The 22629-nt window shown below is 40.0% G+C and overlaps 1 protein-coding gene across 3 annotated transcripts; it reads right to left on the bottom strand.

Annotated features, from left to right (window-relative positions):
• Window positions 1-65: 65 nt before the first annotated feature.
• On the bottom strand, window positions 66-17451 carry smarcd1 (SWI/SNF related BAF chromatin remodeling complex subunit D1). 3 transcript variants are annotated; one of them, XR_003928242.1, is made up of 14 exons: window positions 17229-17451; window positions 11697-11872; window positions 11312-11354; window positions 10611-10733; window positions 9227-9349; window positions 8825-8941; window positions 8495-8596; window positions 7936-8097; window positions 7264-7361; window positions 6509-6644; window positions 3643-3765; window positions 1949-2050; window positions 1616-1750; window positions 66-1573 (listed from the first exon to the last, which is right to left on the bottom strand). XR_003928242.1 is itself a non-coding variant. In XM_030051665.1 (13 exons), the coding sequence occupies exons 1-13, from the start codon at window positions 17412-17414 to the stop codon at window positions 1697-1699; spliced, it is 1545 nt and encodes a 514-aa protein (XP_029907525.1). In that variant the 5' UTR covers window positions 17415-17451; the 3' UTR covers window positions 66-1696. The 3 variants fall into 3 exon arrangements, 1 of the variants encoding a protein (XP_029907525.1); XR_003928243.1 differs by having other exon boundaries at window positions 66-1582; window positions 1625-1750; XM_030051665.1 differs by having other exon boundaries at window positions 66-1750.
• Window positions 17452-22629: the final 5178 nt, after the last annotated feature.

The following is a 22629-nucleotide window of genomic DNA, read 5'->3' as shown; positions in this document are numbered from 1 at the left end:
CATACGGGAATAAAAGTAGTGACTTTCCACTGGGAACGGGCACATAAAAAACAAAGTGACAGAGCTAACTTTCAGATATCCTTTATTATAACATAAGATTAGAACATACAGAAAAATAGGTTTGGTCCATGAAAAATTGTACAGATCCAAGTAATACTAAAGTCCCCCAGTGTTGTCTTTTAAAACCTAGTGGTTCCCAAACTTTTTTTTTTTTTTTTTGAAAATGCTCTAAACTCCAAACTTCGGTAGTGTATTCTTGAAATGCATGAAATGAATGCAACCGACGTTTCCAGCCAGGGCACCAAATCATAGCTTTAACAGGGCAACATCCATTAAAACTCAAAGCTAACACGTGTTCAACCAGAGTATGAAAAGGCTGAGATTATTTAAATATCCTAGGCCACATTTGCGACCAAAATGCACCAAGCTTGTTCAAGTGTATATGGCTTCTCTGCACATAATTAAGATACACAAACCTAAAAAGCAGATGATTCAACCTCACCCCACTAACAGAGGGCACTCGTGCTGATTGCATCTTGCCCTCCGGAGATGCTGGATGATCAAATGTGAATGCTATCATTATGTTGCTGAGAGCTAAATCACTGGGCTCAAAGAGAGACAGCCAATTAATATAAATATTGGCTCAACTATCTGAGCGTAGACAAAGAGTTAAAGAGAGCCATCTGCCAGGAAAACAGATACACTTTTACTTCACACCCATCTTCAGTTTTTTTTTCTGCTCAGTATTTACAAACTATATAGACTAGAGGTACTCATACTAGCTACTTCCTTGATACTCCGTACTAGCTAACAAGACAAGTATTGATATAATTAATATTTTAAAAAACAAATAGGATCATTAAGAAAACCAAAAAGCCAAAAATACCCATGAAAAACTTCATACTAAATGGCACCCTAAACAATACAAAACGATGTATATCCTGCCATGGTCAAGCTCTGAAACTTTAGGATCTAGCGCAAAGGAATGTGGCACAAACTGTCAAAATAAACCAATGGGAGTTTGTGACAAAATGACACAGTGATGGAAGTGCAGCATGACTGATTACACACCATCAATATCAAACTGTATAGGCAAGTATTTCAGGGGCCAAAACGGGAGTGTGTAATGTAAATTTACTCAACAGGGAAACAAAGACCCATGGCAGAATCAACACATTCCAGCTGATTTAAGGTATTTTTTGTGTTCGAGAGAGAAATTTCATTAAAAGTTGCCCACTACTTTTCATAGGTACTTTTGTGTGGGCCAGGGGCACAATCTATCAAAATGAAAGGAATGCTTCCAGGTAAGGCTTAGACAATCAAGAGAAAATACATCGTGCTCAAGGTGTGATACATCATGCCTTCTGGTGTGACGACAGAAGAGAGGGAGAACAAAAAAAAAGAAAAAAGAAAAGGAAGTAGCAACCAAACTGCAATACACGTCAAGCAGAAGGGTGACTATAAAAACTGACATCCTATATAACAGTAAAGCCATCTAGCATTTATGTCTTTCTAGGTTTGTCCAAAAAAATCTGGGGGCATTCACTTGATTACACACACACACACACACACACACACACACACACACACACACACACACACACACACACACACACACACACACCCGCATTCACACTAGCCGCCTCCACAAGCACAGCACGTCTCTTCATTTGTCTGGGGCCTGTGAGCAAATTCTTTAGGTGTTCCTGATGCCGAGAGCCTGCTCCAGCTCCTGCCGCCGCTGCTGGACCTGAAAACCATTTCCATACAGAGAGATGGAGATTTAATCAACCGCACACAAGACAATTATAAAAACCAGAAGGATTCATTGTGGATAGGATCAATAAGGTGTACCCGCTGGTGTGACTCGGAGGAAGCTATATACATGCTGATAACAGGTGCTGAGATGCACAAAGGAGGTGGAATGAGAAGTGGAAAGACAGATTACCTTGGAGTAGAAGTAGCGACAGACGGCCTCCTGGGCCCAAGGCTGGAAATAGAATTCTGCCCTTCGCTCTTCTTCGGGGTTTCCGACCACATCTGTCATGGTCTGATAACAGAGAAAAGAAGACATAATTAGACATTCGCCAAAGCAACATCTTGACTAACCCTGCAGCTGAGAAAATCAAGAGTGCAGGCTTGTCCTAGCAAAATAAGCGATGTTTTGCCAAGTGGCTGAATCCAGACGGTAGCAATGATCGGCGTGCTGTCAGAACGTTTTGTTTTTGTTTTTTAGATATGATAAGGCCAAAGAGACTGTTGCTGGCTGCTGACCCAACTGTCAAACATGAGAGCAGTCAGTGAGCTTTGGACTGGATTGGATTCATTTCTCTCTCTTGGAGACCTTCCTCTCAACAGCTGAACAAACCCTGCAGGTGGACACTGGTGTCAGCCCATTCACTCCGCAGACAGAACAGGTCAAGCCTGCCTTCAGGAAGATGCGCTCTGGCTAAATGTTTCACATTTTGGTCTGTTTTCTTGTGTTATGCCTGAGTGAATGAGCTGCCATGTATAAGTATGGGGCGCTTGGTGTGTTCTCCACATGCTTACATAACATTCCCACAGGTAAACCCTGGATTCCAACCCGTGTTACCATGACCCCAGCATACCCCAGGCTGACCAAACAATGTTAACCTCAAGCACTGATTCACATAAGTCAGCTTGGCAAACACTCAGGAATGAAGGCTACAGTTATGCATGTCAATTTCATGTTATTTTTAGAGATCTGATTCTAAAGATGGAAATTTCATTACTATATGTCCACACTTGGCCTGAAAATGGCTGTTATGCATGTCATTTGGTTGTTTTTACCTACATCTCTGTTCACACTAACGCTGATTTATACTTATGAATCAGACTGTTGGAGCAATACAGCGGTTTTGTGAAAGCACTTATAATTTCTGCATTGTGGGTCCTTGTGCAGATTGCTGAAACACTAGACGGTAGTGTCAAGATTTACTGTTTCTGTGCCAAGTAAAAAAGCAGATTAAAATGGAAGCAACTGTTTACAGTCTGTGATAGAAAAGCCCACAATTGGACACACTGGAGAGGTCCAAATCAATGTTTTAAGGCCTCAATGAATTTAAATGGATATAAAAAGCTGAATAATTTGATGATGACATGTCAAATGGATCGACGTACTTGTGAATCTCCTCAGTTGGCTCTCTGTTTTCTTTACTATGAGTAGAAATCAAATGGCACACTATGGAAGAAGAAAAGTGGCCAAGTGGAGTTCTTGCATCACCACATGTGCAGTTACATTTTCAGACTGGCACATTGATGCAAGAATAACCATTGGCCCTTAGGTGTTTTGCAGGCAAACCTTTGTGGATTTAGAAGAAAACTCCATCCTCAGATATTCAGAAGTGGTTGTTATTGATGTTTTAGATAACATAGCTGAAAATGATACTTCAACTGTAGTTGTTTGTTGACGCTAAGTCCCATTGTCTATATTTGTCCAGTTATCCAAGGGACTGAGAGAGAGAGAACATACCAACATCACCAAACAAAGCACTGGACTGAGGAGTGGAATGGATATTGCCAATAGCGGATTATTATTATTATTTTAAATAACAGCTTAAAAAAAAATTCAACGCAAATCCACTGTTTAACATGTGCTTAGGTGGTGGCTGCCAGCCTCACCTTGAGGTCTCTGCACTGTGACTGCAGCCAGTCGTTGATGAAGCCCTGAGGATCTCTGGCGAAGCTCAGCATGAACTCTCTCTGGGTCTTTAATTGGTTGATGGTCTCAATGGTTTCATGGATCTGAGGACAATCAAGCAGAAAACATCAGACATCAGTTGACAGAAATTAATGAGGTGTTGCTTGAATAAAAATTAAGTCCAAAACAGGCACTTTAATATTGGCTGAAAAGAGTAATCATGCTTTCAAAACTTTGTGACAGAAAACTTTATGGTGTCGGCTTCCTTAAATTAACCACTTCACATTTCATTTTTTATTTAACATATAAAACAGCTGGTGCATTCTTCACTCATGAACTTTTAGCGAACCACCATTACAAAATGCGCCATGATGCATGATGTCGATTTTCTTTCCGATAAGCAATCGAAAGACCAACAGCGTGATAGTCACAGAATTTCCACAGAATAAAGATAGTTGACAAACACAGATCATTAAGACAAGGAAAAGATAAATAACCACAGTTAATGAGAATTACAAGGTGTGGCTGGCCGAATGACCGGTTGTTAAGACTTTATCGGCTCACTCATTAAGGTTTTCAATTCTGCTCTGGTCACCCATGACCTCAGCCGGCATACTGTCTTTCAGAGGCTGTGGCAGGCTCAGTTTTAAAGCTAATGAAGATACTGGCATCATATGAAAGTAGACGACCTAAAGAATCCGCAGGTACCAACTATGTCATGCTAGGATTAATATCACTCCTAAGTTAGTCTAAATGTTGGCAAGGCCAAGGCCAAGGTCTAAATAACTGGCAGGGCCATATTCAAAGGAGTCCCTTGACCTCTGACCTGAAGATCTCTGAATAAGAATGGGTGCTATGGGTGCCTATGGGTCTCCACTTTGCAGACATGCCCGTGCTTATCCCATGCAGGATTTTGCATGCAGCACAAATGTGTAATTTTCACCTGTTCTAAATTTTTAGATTTGAGGCCCAAATAGTCTTGGAGTTGCAAAAATAGGGTCTGACTGGAAAGCCAAGACTCTTGTGGATTCAGTGAGCCCAACTGTATTCAGGTGTGATGATGTTAGCCCCTCTACCAGCCACTTCATTGTAGTAAGACCATTTTTTGATATCCCTGTAAAAAACAACCTACTGTGACTTCTATGATAATCACAGCCTAATGAAAATGTAAACCACAAACTAGAGCCCTAGAGCATTCAGAGGATGTATGGCTCTGAGCAATTTCCAGAAAAGAATGCTCACCATCCAATTTCCGAAAAATGAAATTCTTACAAAAATCTCTAAATGTCAAAGGTTTTTGATACCAAATGACAGCATCAATTTTTCCTATGGTGTTCCTCAAGATGTCAATGTCCTATGTGAGATTTTAGGGGGATTTCCATTCATTCTCAGGTGGTCAAAAATGGTTAAACATTGCACCAAATCTGTGAAACGAATGGCATCAATTTAAAACTTGGTGCAACAACTTATGAGACATTGAGTACAGGGAAATGACTATGCTCCTTCATAACATTTTAACTCTTATACACTCTAAATAAATAAAAAATAAATAGACGCCTAACCAAAACAGTGTTTATTTCAGATTTATGACTATAATGACTTGACAAACAGTGCTGCATTTCAATCTGCAGGTTCCCAGCTTTCAGATAATGTATACCACTTCTATGTGGCATCTACTGCTGAACTTTAATCTCTCCCCATAAAAAGGGTTTTATATAAAAACAAATAAATACATAAAAATAAATAAATAAATAAGGGGGAGGTGGGGATGTTGGAAGACGTTAATCAAGCTGTAATATTTACTTCAGGCTATTAGTCCTAATCAGCGCATGTCTGTTTGTCCTTGTAGTGAGTCTCAGGCTTATATGGCATTAGTGAATGGAAGGTTGCCTAGCTACAGCAAAAAGATCAGAAGAGAGGCTATGCAAAAATGTTTCTGACATCAAGCAAGCAGGAACAGGGTGTACATCTACAATATGCATCCAACCCAAAATAAAACAAAACAAAACAAAACAAAAAGGACGACGCCTACAAACTATAAACAAACCCTCTAAAATTTACATTGTTGCCTGTCCCAGAACAAAGACGACACAGTGGGACCTCTGTTAGGGGAGCGGCTCCACGCCTTATCAGTGTGATTACAGTCAGCTCAGCCAAGGTAATGGCTGCTAGTGGGAGGTCAAGAAGACCCAACTGACCTCAAATAAAATGAAATGGAGGCAACAATTTGAGAGACGAAACTGTCCTCTGCAGGTTGGCTAGACAGATAAAAAAAAACAAACAAAAAAAAAAAAAAAAAAAAAAAAAAAAAAAAAAAAAAAAACTACCATCACGCTACCATCAAGATGGTAGCATGTAAGGAACAAATGTGTTAAAAAAAAATTCGAGAAGTGCCCTGGCTTTAAAACTGTCATGGAAGATGACAGTTATTATCACATAGCAAATTGACAAGATTTAGAGCTGAGCTGTTCTCTGGCAGAAAATCTGTGTGACAGGGAAATAACTGGAAGAGCGACTTCTATCCATTTGACAAAAAACACACTTCCTGCAAATCCAAGCATGACATTTACTGTAGGCAACGTAGGCTGCTCCACATTGGGGGAACGAGTCAGGAATGTGACTTGGACAGTACAAAAAAGAACAAAGAAATAATGTAGGAAGCAGGAAACATTACTCCCACTCGCCCACTCTGGGCACACAGCTCCCTTATACTACACAGGCAAGACATTTTGGTCTAAAAGCAAATTTAATCTGGTGGGGGAAAAAATCATTACATCTTTAACAAATACAGCCAACTGGTAAGAACTATTCAAGGCCAGCAAGTGACTGCCGGGACAGAGTCTGCACCTTGTTGTCCAGGCCGGCTATTTCCTGCTGACTGGCTGTGGACAGCAGGAAGGAGTTCATCTGAGTCTTCAGTGTGTCGTCCACCTCCACGTCAATGTCATAGCAGGCAGTCTTCTTTTGGTCATTAGGGTCCACACTGTAAAAAAAAAAAAAAATAAAAAGGCCTATCAGTATTTTATTTTGGTAAGATGTGGTCATGTCACAGTGGGTGGTGAAATTTAAGTCTAATAGGGACAAGGCCAGAGGATGGATGGGTTTTTGTCTGAGGTGATGTCAAGGGAATGCACTCATATTTACAGATAATGTTCTATTGTATTCACATTTTACATGCATTTAAGTTAATGCTACAAACCCAGGGTGTCTCTCAATAAATACAACAGCAGTTTAAGGTTTATCTCTTCGGTTTCCAACATTAAAAGAAACCAGCAATAAAGAAAGCAAGGGCCAGAGACATTGTTCTTAAAATATTTCTGTGCACTCAGAAAATAAAAATGAGAGTTAGAGCCATAAAGTTTGGACTGGCAGTTATAAAACCTTTTTTGAGGTGGCAATTCTTAAAACAATGCCATTTGTACATTCCCTTTATTAATTATCAGCAAGATTTTAATGACCTCTCCAAAACCATGTCATACAGGTTATTTGCCATGACTTTTCCTAATGTAAAAAACACTTTTTTTTTCTTTAAGTACAATCAATCCTTTTCCCAAATCTCTCAGAACTATACAAAGCCTGTCTAGCATCTTAAATCAAATTACCTGATCACATGGTTGATGATTATGGGCTCTGGGGGCATCAGGAGTGCATGCAGACGCTGTGGGATCTCAGAGAACTTCATACGCTGGGTCTCAAAGATCTGCAAAACAAAGCACACAAGCATTTGGAAAATAAAATTAGTGACTAAAGTAAGAAAGGCGTAAGTTTGTCCACTGGGAAAAGAATCCCACAATGGGTGGAATGTGATACCGAAACAGCCAGAGCTAGAGGGCAGAACTGACATTAATTTAAAATTAAAGAGATTCCTTGCTGTAGGATTTTTCTGTCAAAGGATAACACTAACTTATTTTTTTCTCCTTTTGCCATTAATGTCCATGAAAAAGTCTAAACCCACTGATGCATTTGCCATAGTCTGAAGCTACTCCTGTCTCCTCTTCTGCTTGTTTGCCTTTTCTCCTGAAGTCAGAGCCCCCACTGTTTTCAAAAGTCCAAAACAGCTTGTAGAGACATACTGCTGTCTAGACCAATGTAATCCATTACTGAAAATGAGCAGACTCTGGTGTTTCTTCTAAATATAACTTTTCTACTTTTATTACATCATTAAACTATCAGTTAGGGTTAAAAGACGCAAAAGCTCTCTTTTCACTATTTCTCTCTTTTGAGTTGGCAGGTCTAACAAAATGACAAGTCAGATACAAAAGGAGTCTCTGGACCTGCTGCAGGTATTTGTCACAGTTGATGAACTCGCGCTCATGGGGGTCCTGGAGCTTGTGGGTTTTGACGTACTGCCACAGGGCCTGAATGATCACAGGCCTGGTTTGGGTGTGGATTCCCAGCATACGAGCCAGTCGGGGATCCAGCTTGAACTGAGGCGGCTTTGGGGACAGAAAGAAAAGATAAGATACTGGGGTTAGGAGACAGTAAGGGAAAAAATGAGGTAAACTTTGGTACATTATTCTATGGTGGCTAATGTCTCAACAGTGCAAATTTAAATAATGCATGCTTTCATTTTACAATCTTTAAAAAAAAAAAAAAAAAAAAAAAAAAAAAAAAAAAAAAAAGCAAATCTTACCAGCAAACTTATGTCAAGTTCAAGGTTAGTTGAATCTCAATATCACCATTTACAGTCTCAAAAGGCTTTACATTTACACCACTTGACTTAATCCTCACCTGTTGATGGACTAATTGATTAATTAAGTAATTGTTTCAGCATTAGTTAAAAGAGCTCTTGACACAGCTGACTAACAGGCAAAGTAAACCCTGGGCATTTACCTGGTAGTCCAACATGAGCAAGACAGTGCAGCGGACGCCCACATCACCTGGCCTCTTGACCTGGAAACCATCAGTCTCCTGGGTGGTGGCAGTCCTATGCCACTAAAGACATAAAGAACATCTTTAGAAACCTGTATATCATTAATTGATTGTTTATAGGCTGATATACTTAATTTATACCAATCATCTTTGCTATGCCCCCACCCCACCCTTGTAAAGACATCTGACCTGCTAACAACATATGACAAATAGACAATGGTTTACCCCTGTCGTTCAATGCAGCAGTGAGCAAGGAAAACTATTTTACAAATCAAAACTTTCAAATCTCACCTCCACCAGGTGATTATCTGGTCCATACAGGTCTTTGTCCAACTCAATCACCAGGGACTTGAAAAAGGAGGAGAACTTCCTCTTCTGTTTGGTAGCTTCATACTTGGACACAGCCGTCTAGATAGCAAAACAATGTTACTGGTTTGTCCTATGAACCAAACACTGGTATTTTTAAGTTGCTATGTTTGCCACAGGCTCTTTGGCTATCTGTAGTGGCGGAAGAATGGAGTGGGTAAGGTATAGAAATTGTGCTGCAGAAAACACAACATAAGATCTGTAAGCTTTTTAGTTTGGGATCTCCATTCACAGCAGGCCTACTTCTTACTGCACCGGGCCACCACAGATAACTGCATGGGAAATAGTGGTATTTCAAGAAATTAATCAAGGAAATATGAAGCTTACATCTTCCAGCAGACGGCCCTCAACACGTAGCTCCCATGATGCAACTGTGCCTTCTCCATCCTCAGCATCAGGCTTTGCAGGGTTGAAGGTATTAGATATGAAGATGCGGAGTTTTCGTTTTTGCTAAAAGTAATCAGTCGAGAGAAACTTCAGTATAGTGTGTTATCCAGCATTCAGCTGAGATGCAAAATCTACACTGATGATCAGTCCAGGTGCATTAACTTCAGTTTTTTAAACAGAAATGCTCGGTAAAATAACTGACTCAGGTTCTGTGATTTCCACTAAAGTCAGTGATCCAACACCACTACCTGATGGTCATATGTAGTTCGATGTAGGTTAAGACCAATATATTGGGACAATATTCAGCTAATATTAACATTATATGTCATCCATCTCTAATAGGAGAGGTTCCTTCCTACCACAGCACCATCAAAACAGTATGCAGTGCTTCTCCAACCATAGAAATTTGTGACTTGGCTGCCCACTAACGATGATTCTTATAATTCTTATAGAGGAAACACTGTAAGAGGAGTATGTAGCATATATGTAAAAGCATGTCAAACAGTAATTGATTTAAGTGTTCAAATTTTTTTTTTTTTTTTTTTAAAGAGAAAATCAATACTTCAACTACAGGCCTAGTCTTCCACCTAAAAATCTGGGAGGTAACACCAAATACTTTTTGCATGAAATTTAAAGGTACTCAGTATCAACAGAAAATATTGATTGTTGGCCTGATACAAAAAGTATTAGTATCAGAATTTGACTTCAAATATCCATCTTAATCAAAATCTAATTCAGTGGATAGATCATGACACCAATCCAGGGATGCGGTGGTAGCCCCTGCAATAATGAGAAATGACCAGGAAAGTCCTATTACTAAAATATTATTTTGTATGGAAACTAAAATGTTTTTTGTCAACCCTCTAGCCCATTCTAAAACTTGTCTGAGCCTGGGATCTGTGTTTCTGAGGGAGAAGTTTAATATTCATATTTTGTGAGGCTGGAGACAGTGAAAATTACTCCTGGTATGCCCTTGAACATGCTCAACATGTTCTGAAAATATAATCCACCCATTCTTGGTGCTTTTAATGTGCATGAAAAGTAAAATGGCTGACTACTTTTGTTCATGTCAGCTTACCTTGCTGTACTGTAGCTGGTACGCAAGCATTTCTCAGTCTTGGTAAAAAATGGTTAAACATTGGATTCAAGCTGTGGTTCACTAACTGAGCTAGCTGGCTGTAGATACCAGCCGTGATTTTCATGGAATTCTGGAGCAAGGAGAAACCTCAATAGAGCTATGACTCCAGATTTGTGAACAAAAGTGACTGATGGAGCACAGGAGTCAGTAATTTGGTGGGATGTTGCACACTCTGGAGCAGCTTACCTTGATGGGTCTTTTGAGAGCCTCCTGGATGTCCAGCCTTTTGCGCATGATAGTCTGATCCAGCTTCCTCTCAAAGGCGAGCAGATCCATGTAAGCCTGAGACTCTGGGACCAGTTCTCTGATCTGGGACAAAACACAGACACCAGCTGTCAAGACACTGGTGGCTCCTGGATAGAGCACAACTGAGAAAAGCCCCACTGCTGCACTCTAAATGGAAAATGTGAGCTAGTAGAAAATTTTTATACATTTAAGGCATTTAGTAGCCGGTCTTATTCATGGACACATCCAAAGAACGGGACAGTACAATAAGCCTGAATTTCTGCATAACAACATTTTTAATAAATAAATAACAAATAAACAAATAAAAAAATGTCACTGTGATCACAGAAAAAAAATATGTAATAGGGAAGGGGGAGGAAAGAAGAGAGAGCAAATCATATAGAGAAGGGATTTTTTTTTCAGGTCCTGTACACCCAAAGTATACCATAAGGCAATGCACTTCACTGGACTACTAAGAGACCACTTAAAGTACTTCAAAGGTGTACCCTTAACCCTGCCAGCTTCTACAACTTGGCCTATTACAACTTCACAGTGTTTAGAATAATCTGATGAAAATTTCAAATATACTTGTAACGTGTTGGAGACTGCACACAACCAAGGCCAGCATTAATGGATTTCTATACACTTTGATTAAAACTTACCCTCTGAGGTAGAATTTTATCAGCCATCTTCTTCTTCTTTGTGCTGTGAAAACAAATTAACAAAAAAAGGTGAGTCTGAGTCAAAGGAGCTCTATGTATCTTCACAAACAAAAACAGAAGGCAATTATACTAGTCAGTCTCCAGGTTACCCTTTTATGTGTGTTTATACAGACACAATAGAGCAGCAGTATTGCACTGACACACATTCACAATAACTCAGCCTCCTTCAGAAACAGCTAATTATGTTCTTTACACACTGGGAAGCCATTATGCCAATGTTAAAGATGACAGTTGTTTAAAAAAAAAAAAAGCACTGCATTCTAGTTGAGTGCCAAAAATGAATCTTCTACTCATGGTCCAAGAGCCCTAACCAGTGAGAACTTACTGCTGGTTGCGGTTCTGCTGCTGGACCTGCTGGATCTGCTGGGGGGCAGGTCTCTTGCGAGATGGATCCATCACACCAGGCATTCCAGGGCGGGACACAGGGCCGGTGCCGTATCCTGGGGGGCCCATGGCTGGTCCCTGTGGAGTCATACGGCTGGATGGGGGCATGCCGGGTCTCTGGATAAGATAGATGAAAGGATGGATTTTAAGATCTAAACATTTTAAGAAAGGTTTTCTGGGCATTTGTCCTCTATTTCACAGCCTGGAATGCTGACCAGGGCTCAATGCCATTTTGTCCACTGAACCAGTCAGTGATTTCCAGACATTCAGGCCCAACGATTTTACAGTACAAAAGAGATAAAAGACAATTTCACATTAAAGGGCAAGTTAACTCCAAACACAAATCTTTATGTAGCTTGAACTCTACTGGTGAAAAGTATGGTGCTTGGTCTTTGGTGGCAAGTGATGCAACCACCCATACGGTGTAACAGACGGTGACATCACCTGCCACCAAAGACTTTTCCTCTACTTTTCAACAGTAGAGGTCAGGCTTCACACTGACTTGGGTTTGGGGTTTAGTCCTCTTTAATGGTGCACTATGGCAGGATAATCTGTGAAGTCATCTGGTTAATCTGTTGTTGTCTACCAAGTCTGACATTTCTTGCCATCAAAGAAATGACAGAACAAAACAAACTGCATTTGGAGACGTCTGGCTTTCACTGATGGTTTAATCCATCATTTGAGCATTTACATTTCAAAATATTTCTAACACTCTTGGAACTGCAGGAAGTGAAAACATTAACAATAGCCATGAGCCAGTTTAACTTAATGCCAAACTGGTTCACTGCAATGTTCACTGCTATGTGTCTTTGAGGTGTACTGGTAGCTGAACATTGCGTTCCCAGTGGGTCAGAGATTCTGAAAGGCCACTGGTTAGAAAGTTAGAAACACCAGACACAGCTGACCACTAACTGAGATTTTACAGATAAGTTGACTTTATTGGCACCTGCTATTTTCATTCTCTGGTTTGCTTAAAATAAGAGAATTTATTCTGTGCATTGCCCCTGTAAAAATTGGTGTTTTCTGGAAAAGTTTTTGCAGTTGTGCAGTGTGAAGATAAATTTGATTTTGAGACCAGCAGGTTTGCCACTGGTTGCATTCCAGGTCATTTGCTACAGATGTTGTGGAGTAAGAATGGCTATAACTTGTATATTAATAATATATTGACAACTGAGCCATAATTCCATTTTTCCTGTTGCGGATGGGGGATCGAGTTGAGGGTGCTGCAGAGTCATGAATGGAAAAGAAACAGTGCCTTAGCAGCTAAGCAACTGCCAACCCCTCTGATGGTCATGATTCAGTGACTCTCTGATGAGGACATTTGTATCGAGGAAAAATAAAACCCGAAAATGCTAAAAGCGCAGACCACCTACATTTCAGAAGCACAAATTCTTTTTCCAAGGCCAGGTGTGCAGCAAGGCCATTATAAAGGCTTGTGACAGCAAAAGCAAATCAAAGCCCATCATCCTTACATGTTAACATTTTTTAAGGGTGTGGCCAAACATAAGTTATGTCTGATTTGGTGATAAGCGACCATACACATGGAGAAAAATATTTAGTGAAAGAGGTTTGTTTAGTAAAGGGATCCACAAACATGAAAGCCGTTAAATACCTCACTAGAAAACTGAAGGCTACACTGAATCTATGTGCACTGAAATAAACAGAACCTGTTGCATAGAAAATCCACTCCCTACATGTAGAAAAAACACAAACTGCATTGCTGCTCAGCCATAACACACAACAGCTCTGTTCATGTAGAAAACCTCCAACACAAATAGTGCATGTCATCATGAAATCCAAGTAGCCTGCAATTTGAGATATATTATCTACAATTCCCATGTCAGTACCTAAAGAGATGAACAATTTGTACATCAGCTTCTTCAAACAAACGCTGCCAACTCACCAAACCATGCGCTAAGAACTCAAACAGACGACTTCGTGTGTCTGACTGCATGAGTGCGGATGAGAACAGCAGATAAATGACAAATCACTGGTCTCAGTTTTCCTTCCAGCACAGTCAATTTGATGGTTGTGAAGCTCTTCAGTGTGAGAGGCAAAGGCATAACGCTTTCGTTCAACAGCCTCAGGTGAGGGGTGGGAGGGAGGGAGGGAGGGAGAGTGACAGAGAAATGGACTTGCTAACAATAAAGGCAGATGCACCCTGCTTTTCCATACAGAAGCTTCCAGCTGATAACACACATATACCCTGTCAGCCCAGATATCTAGCTTGCAGAACCTCAAGTACATGAAATCAATCAACACATCTATAGGTATGTTTTGTAATTGAAAAGACTCTGGTAACAGTTTGATTTTGTTTTAAAATATAGTTTCAAATTGACTGCAGCAAAAACATCACTTCTGCACTTGATCTTCATAGACTCCAACAAAAAGCCAACCAACAGCTACCTTCTGTTTTACTTTTGTACGCCCACAACATAAACTAGACGCTTCATCACTATGATGCTTAGTTATCACAAAATTCAGCATTTTGACTGCCTTAATATGCAGCCTACAGTTTTTATACACTGTTAATTATAATCCAGCTGCACCTTTTAGTGAACAATTTACCACTGCCTGCGCTATAGATTTAATTTCCAGCCCTAAGTGCGTTAGACCAGTGATTTTCAAAGTGGGGTCTGGGGACCCCCAGGGGTCCTTGAGAGGCTTCCAGGGGATTCACAGCAAAACGAGTTTTACCTTAATTGTACTAGACGCTGTTAGAATGCAGGAAATGCATGAGGCATCGTTTTCTTCTCTCTGGTTGAACCTCACTGTTATTTGTCAGTGTTCAAGTATGACATGTAAAAAATTTAACCCTGAGGGAAAAAAATCACTTGATTTCTTTCAAAAACAAGGAGAAAAAGGCAATTAGCAAATTAGCAAAAAATGATGAGAAAATTAGTAAAACAAATTAGAAAAATAAAAATAAAATTCCAACTTGAAATGATAAAATAATATATTTAATATAGTAAATGATTATTAAAATGATATATTGAAAAAGACTGGATCAGTGATTTTTGACAGACATCAGATTTCTTATATTTAAAGGCTTGTGAAATACACCTTTCACAAGAGCTTCATAGTTAATACAAACCAAAATATTTCTTGATAAACCAGTCTCTATAGGGCAAGATCACTTCAAATGGGGGTCCAGAATATGAAAAATTTTGAAAATCCCTGTGTTAGACTATAGACAGTCTGACTATATTTTAATCAGGAAAAGGTGTGCCACATCTTTGTTTAGATTTCCTGACTACAGGAACAGTTGTGTCATGTCACCTGCAAAAAAAATAAAATAAATAAATAAATAAATTTTATATATATATATATATATATATATATATATATATATATATATATATATATATATATATATATATATATATATATATATATATATCAGATGCTGCTGCTCTTGCCTGCCTATATCTAACAGCACTGACCTGCACATGACCTGTAAAGCAAAACTGGAGTGTTTTGCCAGTTATTTAAACTTTCACAGAGGTAAAACCAAGGAAATTCCTCATTGATATTAGGAGGATGATTTTGAGGGCTTTTCAATTACAGGTCACCAGGTGGGGGCTGTTTTGTCATATGTGCCTGGGTGTGCATTTTGATAATGAACTGAGCTGAAAGAAAATACTGAGGAGGGCCCAGGACATGCTATTTTTCCTTTCGAAACTTTCTGACATGAATGAGGGTAAAGTTCATTGAATGAAAAATTATTCATTTTCATAAGTACAGTCATTGAGAGCTTATGTGAGGTTGATACCACTGTTATAATGTACAGATGACATTAATGTGAGTAATTTTTGGTATATTTCTGAGCAGTTAACCATGTTTTTAACTGGATGTGTGCAGTTTGTCTTTACAAGTCACTATTATTATTGTTGCTGCGGTGTCATGGGATGTGTGGTGGGTGATTGAGCTTCCTTCTTTGAGGATTAGTAAGAGTGATCATTCAATCATTAACAATTCAAAAAACAGAAAAACGCCAAGTGTGTAAATCTTTGCAATTTCATCAAGGTTTTGGTTTAAAACCTGTCTCTTCATTTTAAAGAATATTGTGCTTAAAAAGTTCTGCAAAGGTATTTCAGTCCTCATCAAAAGTAAACACCTACACACGTTTTCAAACAAGGCACAAAAAATAGGCTGCTTTTTGACAATTGAGCTGAATAGAGGAGTGTGGGCAGGAGAGATATTACATGCCGATCATTTAGTACTCTTTGCATTATACACCAGTACAACCTAGGCTTTCAGACAATTGCAGTTCTGTGGCATTCGGCAGCATTCAGAGCTTGACGGTGGCTTCCTTGATGATGCTGTGAAAGCCTCCTTGTATGTGTGCAAGCAGTGAAGGACACAGGAGAAAAAAGATGGAACATCCTTTCACAGAAACTTACTCCTGAGAATACCAGGAACTAAGAGGCAAGGACTTTAAGTGCTACTGGCTCATGAACCATAATCAAACTATTAGTACACTGAGAGTCTGGAAAAAAAATAATGTAAATGCAAGGCAAGTCTTTGCTAGTCTTAATTATTATGTTTAAGAGCAACAGAATGAGAGGTTAATATTAATTTATCCAACCACAGGGGTGATGATATTCAACTAAACTAGGACTCACAGCAGGGATGGGCATTTTAAATTAACAGCTTGAATCCATGATAGGCATTTTCATCAACTTGAATGTAACGAGCATTCCTCCATAATTTCTAATGTATATATATATATATATATAGAGAGAGAGAGAGAGAGAGAGAGAGAGAGGTGTGCGTGTATACATACATATATATGTGTATATGTGTAGGTAACGTCACATAGGGGTTTCTGACCTACTTGCATTTGCCATTTAAAGGTTGACCCATTTTAAGTTTAACAAGTTCCACACAAATTATCTGTTCTACATCTCATCTTGTTTGGTGGCCACTCCATTTGTTTGAGTTCAAACCCCCTCTCTCAGCGATGAAAAAAAAAAAAAAAAAAAAAAAAAAGTAGCTTCAGTAACGTTATCCGACCAACGAGAGACGTTGTTGCTTATTGACTAAAAAACTAATTTGCAAGAAACATGCATTGGCTTTATATTGGACATTATTCCTTCTCCAAAGCATTTGTAAGCCCCCTAACGTTATTTCAGCAAGTGGACTGGGCGAATAGCGGGTTAGCCTAGCTAGCAGGCTAAGCTAATTGGCTACAGTAATTAACAAATGTTAGCCGGCGGGAGGATTGGGCGATTCAAACCCAGAAGAAACTACTCGTCAATCGAAGCGTACTGGTTAAAAAGGCCAGCCAACACAACTTTCAAACAGTGAGCATATTTTATCATTGCCAGCAGCTAGAACAGGCTGTGGCCCGCATCAGTGGCTCTCGTTAACTTGACGCTAGCCTTCTGTGACAAAGCAACGGCTGCGTTAACAGGCTTTGTTCTTGCGGGCAGGCTAACGCGTCAGCAGCAAAGATGGAGTGATGTCTTACCGGGTATCCAGGCCCGGGCATCGGGGAGCGGTACATGTGATTCTGCGCAGCTGAAGAGGGTCCCATCCTTCCAGAAGGAGTCCCAGGGCCCATGCCCGGTCCTCCACCCGGTACCGGAGGTCCAGGTCCTATTCCACCGCCGCCTCCTCCCGTTGGTGCCGACTGAAAACCACCTCTAGCCGCCATCTCCTCTGAATGTCGCCGCCGGTGGAAGCACTGAATTATCGCGAGACTTCACAGGATGCGTGCGGTCTGGCCGGTGCTGCTGTGACCCCTGCTGGAGCTTTTCGGCACTACAGTCAAAGCTGGCTGCTGGATGGCGATACACCGCAGATGATTGCAACACAGGCAACACCTTGCAAATAATATGAAGGCAAAAAAAAAAAAAAAAAAAAAACACAACTTAATAACAGGTAACTAGTACAGCCAGGACTTCAATCAGACAAATACAATGGGACCCTATTGGTGTGAATGTTTGAGGAGAGGGACACAAAGCATAGATTAAGCCAAAAACTATATACATTTAATGCAAACCGGCTCAGTAAGCATTTTTGTATCATTTAAATACTCTTCATACACACACACACACACACGCACACACACACACACACACACACACACACACACACACACACACACACACACACACACATATATATATATATATATATACACACACACACACACACACACACACACACATATATATATATATATATATACACTACTCACAAAAAGTTAGGGATATTCGGCTTTTGGGTGAAATTTCAGGATGCACCTAAAATGCATTATAACCTTTACAGGTGAACTTAATGTGACCTTCTGTAAACTTTTGAATGCACATGTCCAACTGTTCAATGTTTTAGTACTTTTTGCACAAGTTGCTGTTCTCTAACAAGGAGTTTAACGGCAAAATTCACATCAGGTGTTTGATGCTCCAGCTCATCGAGGTCGTATCATTAGGGAATGGCTGCTGGAGACTGGGGTACCTCAAATGGAGTGGCCTGCACTTTCTCCAGACCTGCATCCCATAGAAAACCTATGGGATCAGCTGAGTCACCGTGTAGAGGCTCGGAGCTCTGTACCCCAGAACCTCAATGTCCTGAGGGCCGCCCTTCAAGAAGAGTGGGATGCCATGCCTCAGCAGACAATAAGTCAACTTGTGAACAGCATGAGACGTCGTTGTCAAGCTGTAATTGATGCTCAAGGGCACATGACAAGTTATTGACACTGACATTTTTTGTTGTGGTATATCCACCACTGTTGTTGGCTTTTGTTTCAAGAAATTGTTTGAGATGAGGAAATCACCAGTGCATGCTTCTACTTAAATGCCCTACTTTCATGATATAATATCACTGTAGCGTGAACTTTTTATATTTTCCATAAATTTCACCCAAAAGCCAAATATCCCTAACTTTTTGTGAGTAGTGTATATATATATATATATATATATATATATATATATATATATATATATATATATATATATATATATATATATTTTTTTTTTTATGTTTTCTTTGAATAACACTGACACTATACTGTATGATAATAATATGAGTCAGTAGGCTGCATGACACATTGTTTTTGAAATGATTTAATTTTAACAAATGACTGAATGAACTGAAAAAAAAAAAATCATGGATGAATCATAAATAGGATCCTAAATGACTAGTCAATTATACAGTATAGATATACGATGTTACCCACCATTTTAAATTCTATGGTGCATCTATGCGATCATCCACATTCTGTTCAGTTCTGTTCGGGACCTTCTGTGCATTCAGTGCATGAATTCAGTGCATGGCAGGCCAGCTGAAAAACAAGAACAGTTTTTTGTTGACTGCATTCTTTGTCCTTGCTCCAGACATGTGTTAGAGCTCAGACTTCTTGTGGTGCTGTTTCTATTTCATACATCACTGAATCTCAGCGAGGCTTCACACATGGCCATGGGATGGACCCACAAAAGCTACTGGCCCAGGCTTAACCCCATGAGAGAGAGGTTGGTGGAATTGTTGTGATGCAATTCACCTAATCATACTCTTGTCTCAGAACCAGAGTCTAACTGGATGCAGGAGGCAAAGGCATTAACTGCTGCAGAGAGACTCCTGCTTCTAGTCTGGAGATTTCCGCTGACCATAACGTAGGTTAGTATGGCCAAAGATAATCGACGCCACTGCCTCAGAGGTAGAATGTTTGACAGCTAGGGGGAAAGGTGCAAGAGAGGCACATTTATGCACACCACCTGTCACCTGTGGTTCCAGAGGCAAATATGTACAGCAACAAGGGCGAGGAGCTTTTCAAAGTCTTCCTTATCCTCCTGCCTCTTCTCCTCCCACTTGTTCTCCTCCTCTCCCTCTCTTTTCTCCTCCCTGTAGCTCAGTTAGAGGCTGTTAGGGGACCATGTGTCTAACTTCTGGACAGTAACCTCTCTGCCGTCTTTCTTTGCCCACTGGTTCAGCCCACAATGGTTAGATTTTGTGCCCCATGTAGGTTAAAGTGTAACACCAGCCGCGTGTGTGAGTTCCCTCTCCTAATCAGACCTAGGTGCTGTTTGCATCTAGTTAGTGGTTTCCCAGTCTCTCCTAACATGTTGCATAAATCACAGGAAATGCAGTAAACAATACTAGGTGTTCACAGGATCAATTTTCCCTGAGACCACGGTGTGGATTTGCAGCAGGCTTTTTGGTGTTACCATGTCCCGGTGCGCCAATGAGGCCCCCCCATCCCTGGAAAAGGTCACCCTCACCAGTAAGTCTCTCATTTTGGCATTATTCATGAGAGCTGAGATTATCCTTTGTCCCTCCAATATTTCGTGGTGAGCCTGCACCCTCAAGAAGCTCTCCCTGATGAGCTGCTGGCCCCTGGAGTACCAGTGGCAGAATGTAGTTACACAGCTAACTTGCTCTGTTCAGTAGTGCATGTGTGTCTGTTTGAAGTTATACTCTGGATATCATTTATTGTGAGTAGCACTGATGGTTTAAGTGTGAAGTGTCATTTCCAAAAATTAACCTCCTGTGGATCAATCAGGCTTTCCTTCAGAAAACTGCCCAGCTCAGTGGTAATGAGGCAGGGTTTATGTACTTGAACTATGAGTACAAATCACTTTGTATTTTAATTATTTACCTTGTATTTAATTGTTGTTTTTTTGTGTGTGAGAAACATCTATATTACATTGATATATATTTTTTTTTTATATATAGCTTAATAAATTGGGAAGCAGCCAGATTCAATGGAGATCTTTAGCCTAGAATTGAGATATTGCATTATATAGCATGTATGATATAGGCATATATGATTAATCTCCTGCTTTCTCTCCTGTCTTTTTTTCCTTGCCCTTGTTGTCCCAGAGTGGACAAATTAATAAAACCAACTTGCTAAATGAAACAGAACTGCTTTAGCCCATGTGCCATGCACTTACTGCAGTGTGCCTGTGGAGGTCTGGTGAAGAGGAGTTTTAGAGGTGGAGATGTTTCTCCCAGACACAGCGAGCACTGCGTTATGTAATTTGTCCTTGTTTACATTTTGGTAAAACACTTTGTCCAGGTGTGGCCACTGTTCAGGAGTTTTTGATGGAAACTGCAACCTGAGGGTTTCCTCATTCTACTTTCTCCTCTTTCTAGGTGGTTGGCATCTTGACATTTGTTATACGCTGGTTATGGTGAATGTTAAGGGGAAAGCCTGTAGAGCATGAATGTAAGTCAATTAAAAATTTTGTTGTCATCCATGGAAAAACGAGAATTACCGGCTTGCGGTTATATGCGGTTTCCCCTGCCTTCCACCCAGTGAGCGCTGGGATAGGCTCCAGCAACCCCCCGCAACCCTTGAGAGGATAAGCGGTTTGGAAAATGAATGAATGAATGAAAAAAAAGACTTTGAAGGAATGTAATAAGGGGTATTGAGTGTATTTTTTGGCGAAATGGACGTTATCACTATACTGACAGTATGATTCCAGTGAATAGTTTCCATTGAGAAACATGCTGTCTTCATTTAGAGTTTATTTTTTATAGAGGAGTACAGCTTCATCACATGGTGCAACAATAATCACCTGAAGCTCCATAGCAGCTAAACCAATGAGTTGCTGGTGGACGACTGGCCCCCTGTCCTGGTTGTCACCCAGGGAGAGGAACTGATATGAAAATGATGAGTTCTGCTGTTGAATAATGGCCAGAAAAGTGTTTTTGCAGACCAATATGATCTCACAGTGAAGCTGACCTTTGACCTTTTGGACAGAAAATGTCATGACTTCATCATTTTCTCTTTTTAGACATTCTGTGAAACTATCATATTTAGTGTAGCCTATGAATTATTGAGTTATGGCCAAAAATGTGTTTTGTGCCACGGTGACCTTTGACCTTTGACCACCAAAACCTAATCAGCTCATGTCCACGTGGATGTTTGTGCCAAGTCTGAACAAATTCCCTCAAGGCATTCCTGAGATATCACGTACGCGGGAACCGGATGGCCGGACAGGCACACAACCTGAAAATACTCAGGTTGGAAATAGGCAGCTTTAGTGGCAGCTAAGTTGTTACTGTTGTTTGAGTTAGTCTAGATCAAGAGCTATGGTTGCTACTGAGAGACAAACAAGAAGAAACTTTTTGACCACAGGAAAGCTCAAGATGTGGAGCATTCAGATAATCTTGTCTGGATTATGCTCTGTATTTTTTTTTTGTAACTTCTATTCTTTCTCAGCTGGCAGTGGGCTTCCAGAGCAAGCATGCCGTCTTTTTTTCCCTGTATTGTTCTAGTTTCTAATTGTGCTACTCTATGTACCTTTGCATTGCCCCTCAAGAAAAAAATAAAGTGTCTTGAGTCAAATTGACCCCAATGATGCTGGGATTATTTCTTAATTGTTCCAGTGTGTCTTTCTGCAGCTGTGAAACTGTGCAGTGCGGCCTGTCCTCATGCTGCCTCAGGATCTCTCCACCCCTGCTGATTATCTGCCTTATTTTAATTTCATTATACAACCTGTTGTATAATGACCAATAAACTTCCTTGTCTCCTTGTATTGTCTTGCTCAGGCGAGACCACTGGTTCACAGATGGCTGGAAAGGTGAAGGGAATATAATTAAAGTTTTTGTTTTGAAAATAGTCTATTATCTTAAGTCTCCTGTGATGTTGGTGGGGATCCCTCCGAAGCTTAGACCACTCTCAAAGAAACACACCTGAGCCACCGTCGGCTGGACAGATTTGATTTTGTCCAATTCAGTCAAAGTTTTCAATTAAATCATGTGAAAATATTGTGTCATGCACTGTTGGCTGTCATTCAAAGATAACCTAAAATATAAAGAAATAATGTATTTAGAATGATAAAGAAATGTTGTTATATATATTCTAATATAAAATTATAGGGCTATATCTTGTTTTTTGGCTTCATCTGTGGTCTTCACACATTAAC

Source organism: Myripristis murdjan, chromosome 5 (assembly GCF_902150065.1).
Source record: "Myripristis murdjan chromosome 5, fMyrMur1.1, whole genome shotgun sequence".
Taxonomy (NCBI): domain Eukaryota; kingdom Metazoa; phylum Chordata; class Actinopteri; order Holocentriformes; family Holocentridae; genus Myripristis; species Myripristis murdjan.
The sequence above is the reverse complement of the archived record's forward strand: the minus strand, read 5'-3'. Positions and strand labels throughout refer to the sequence as shown.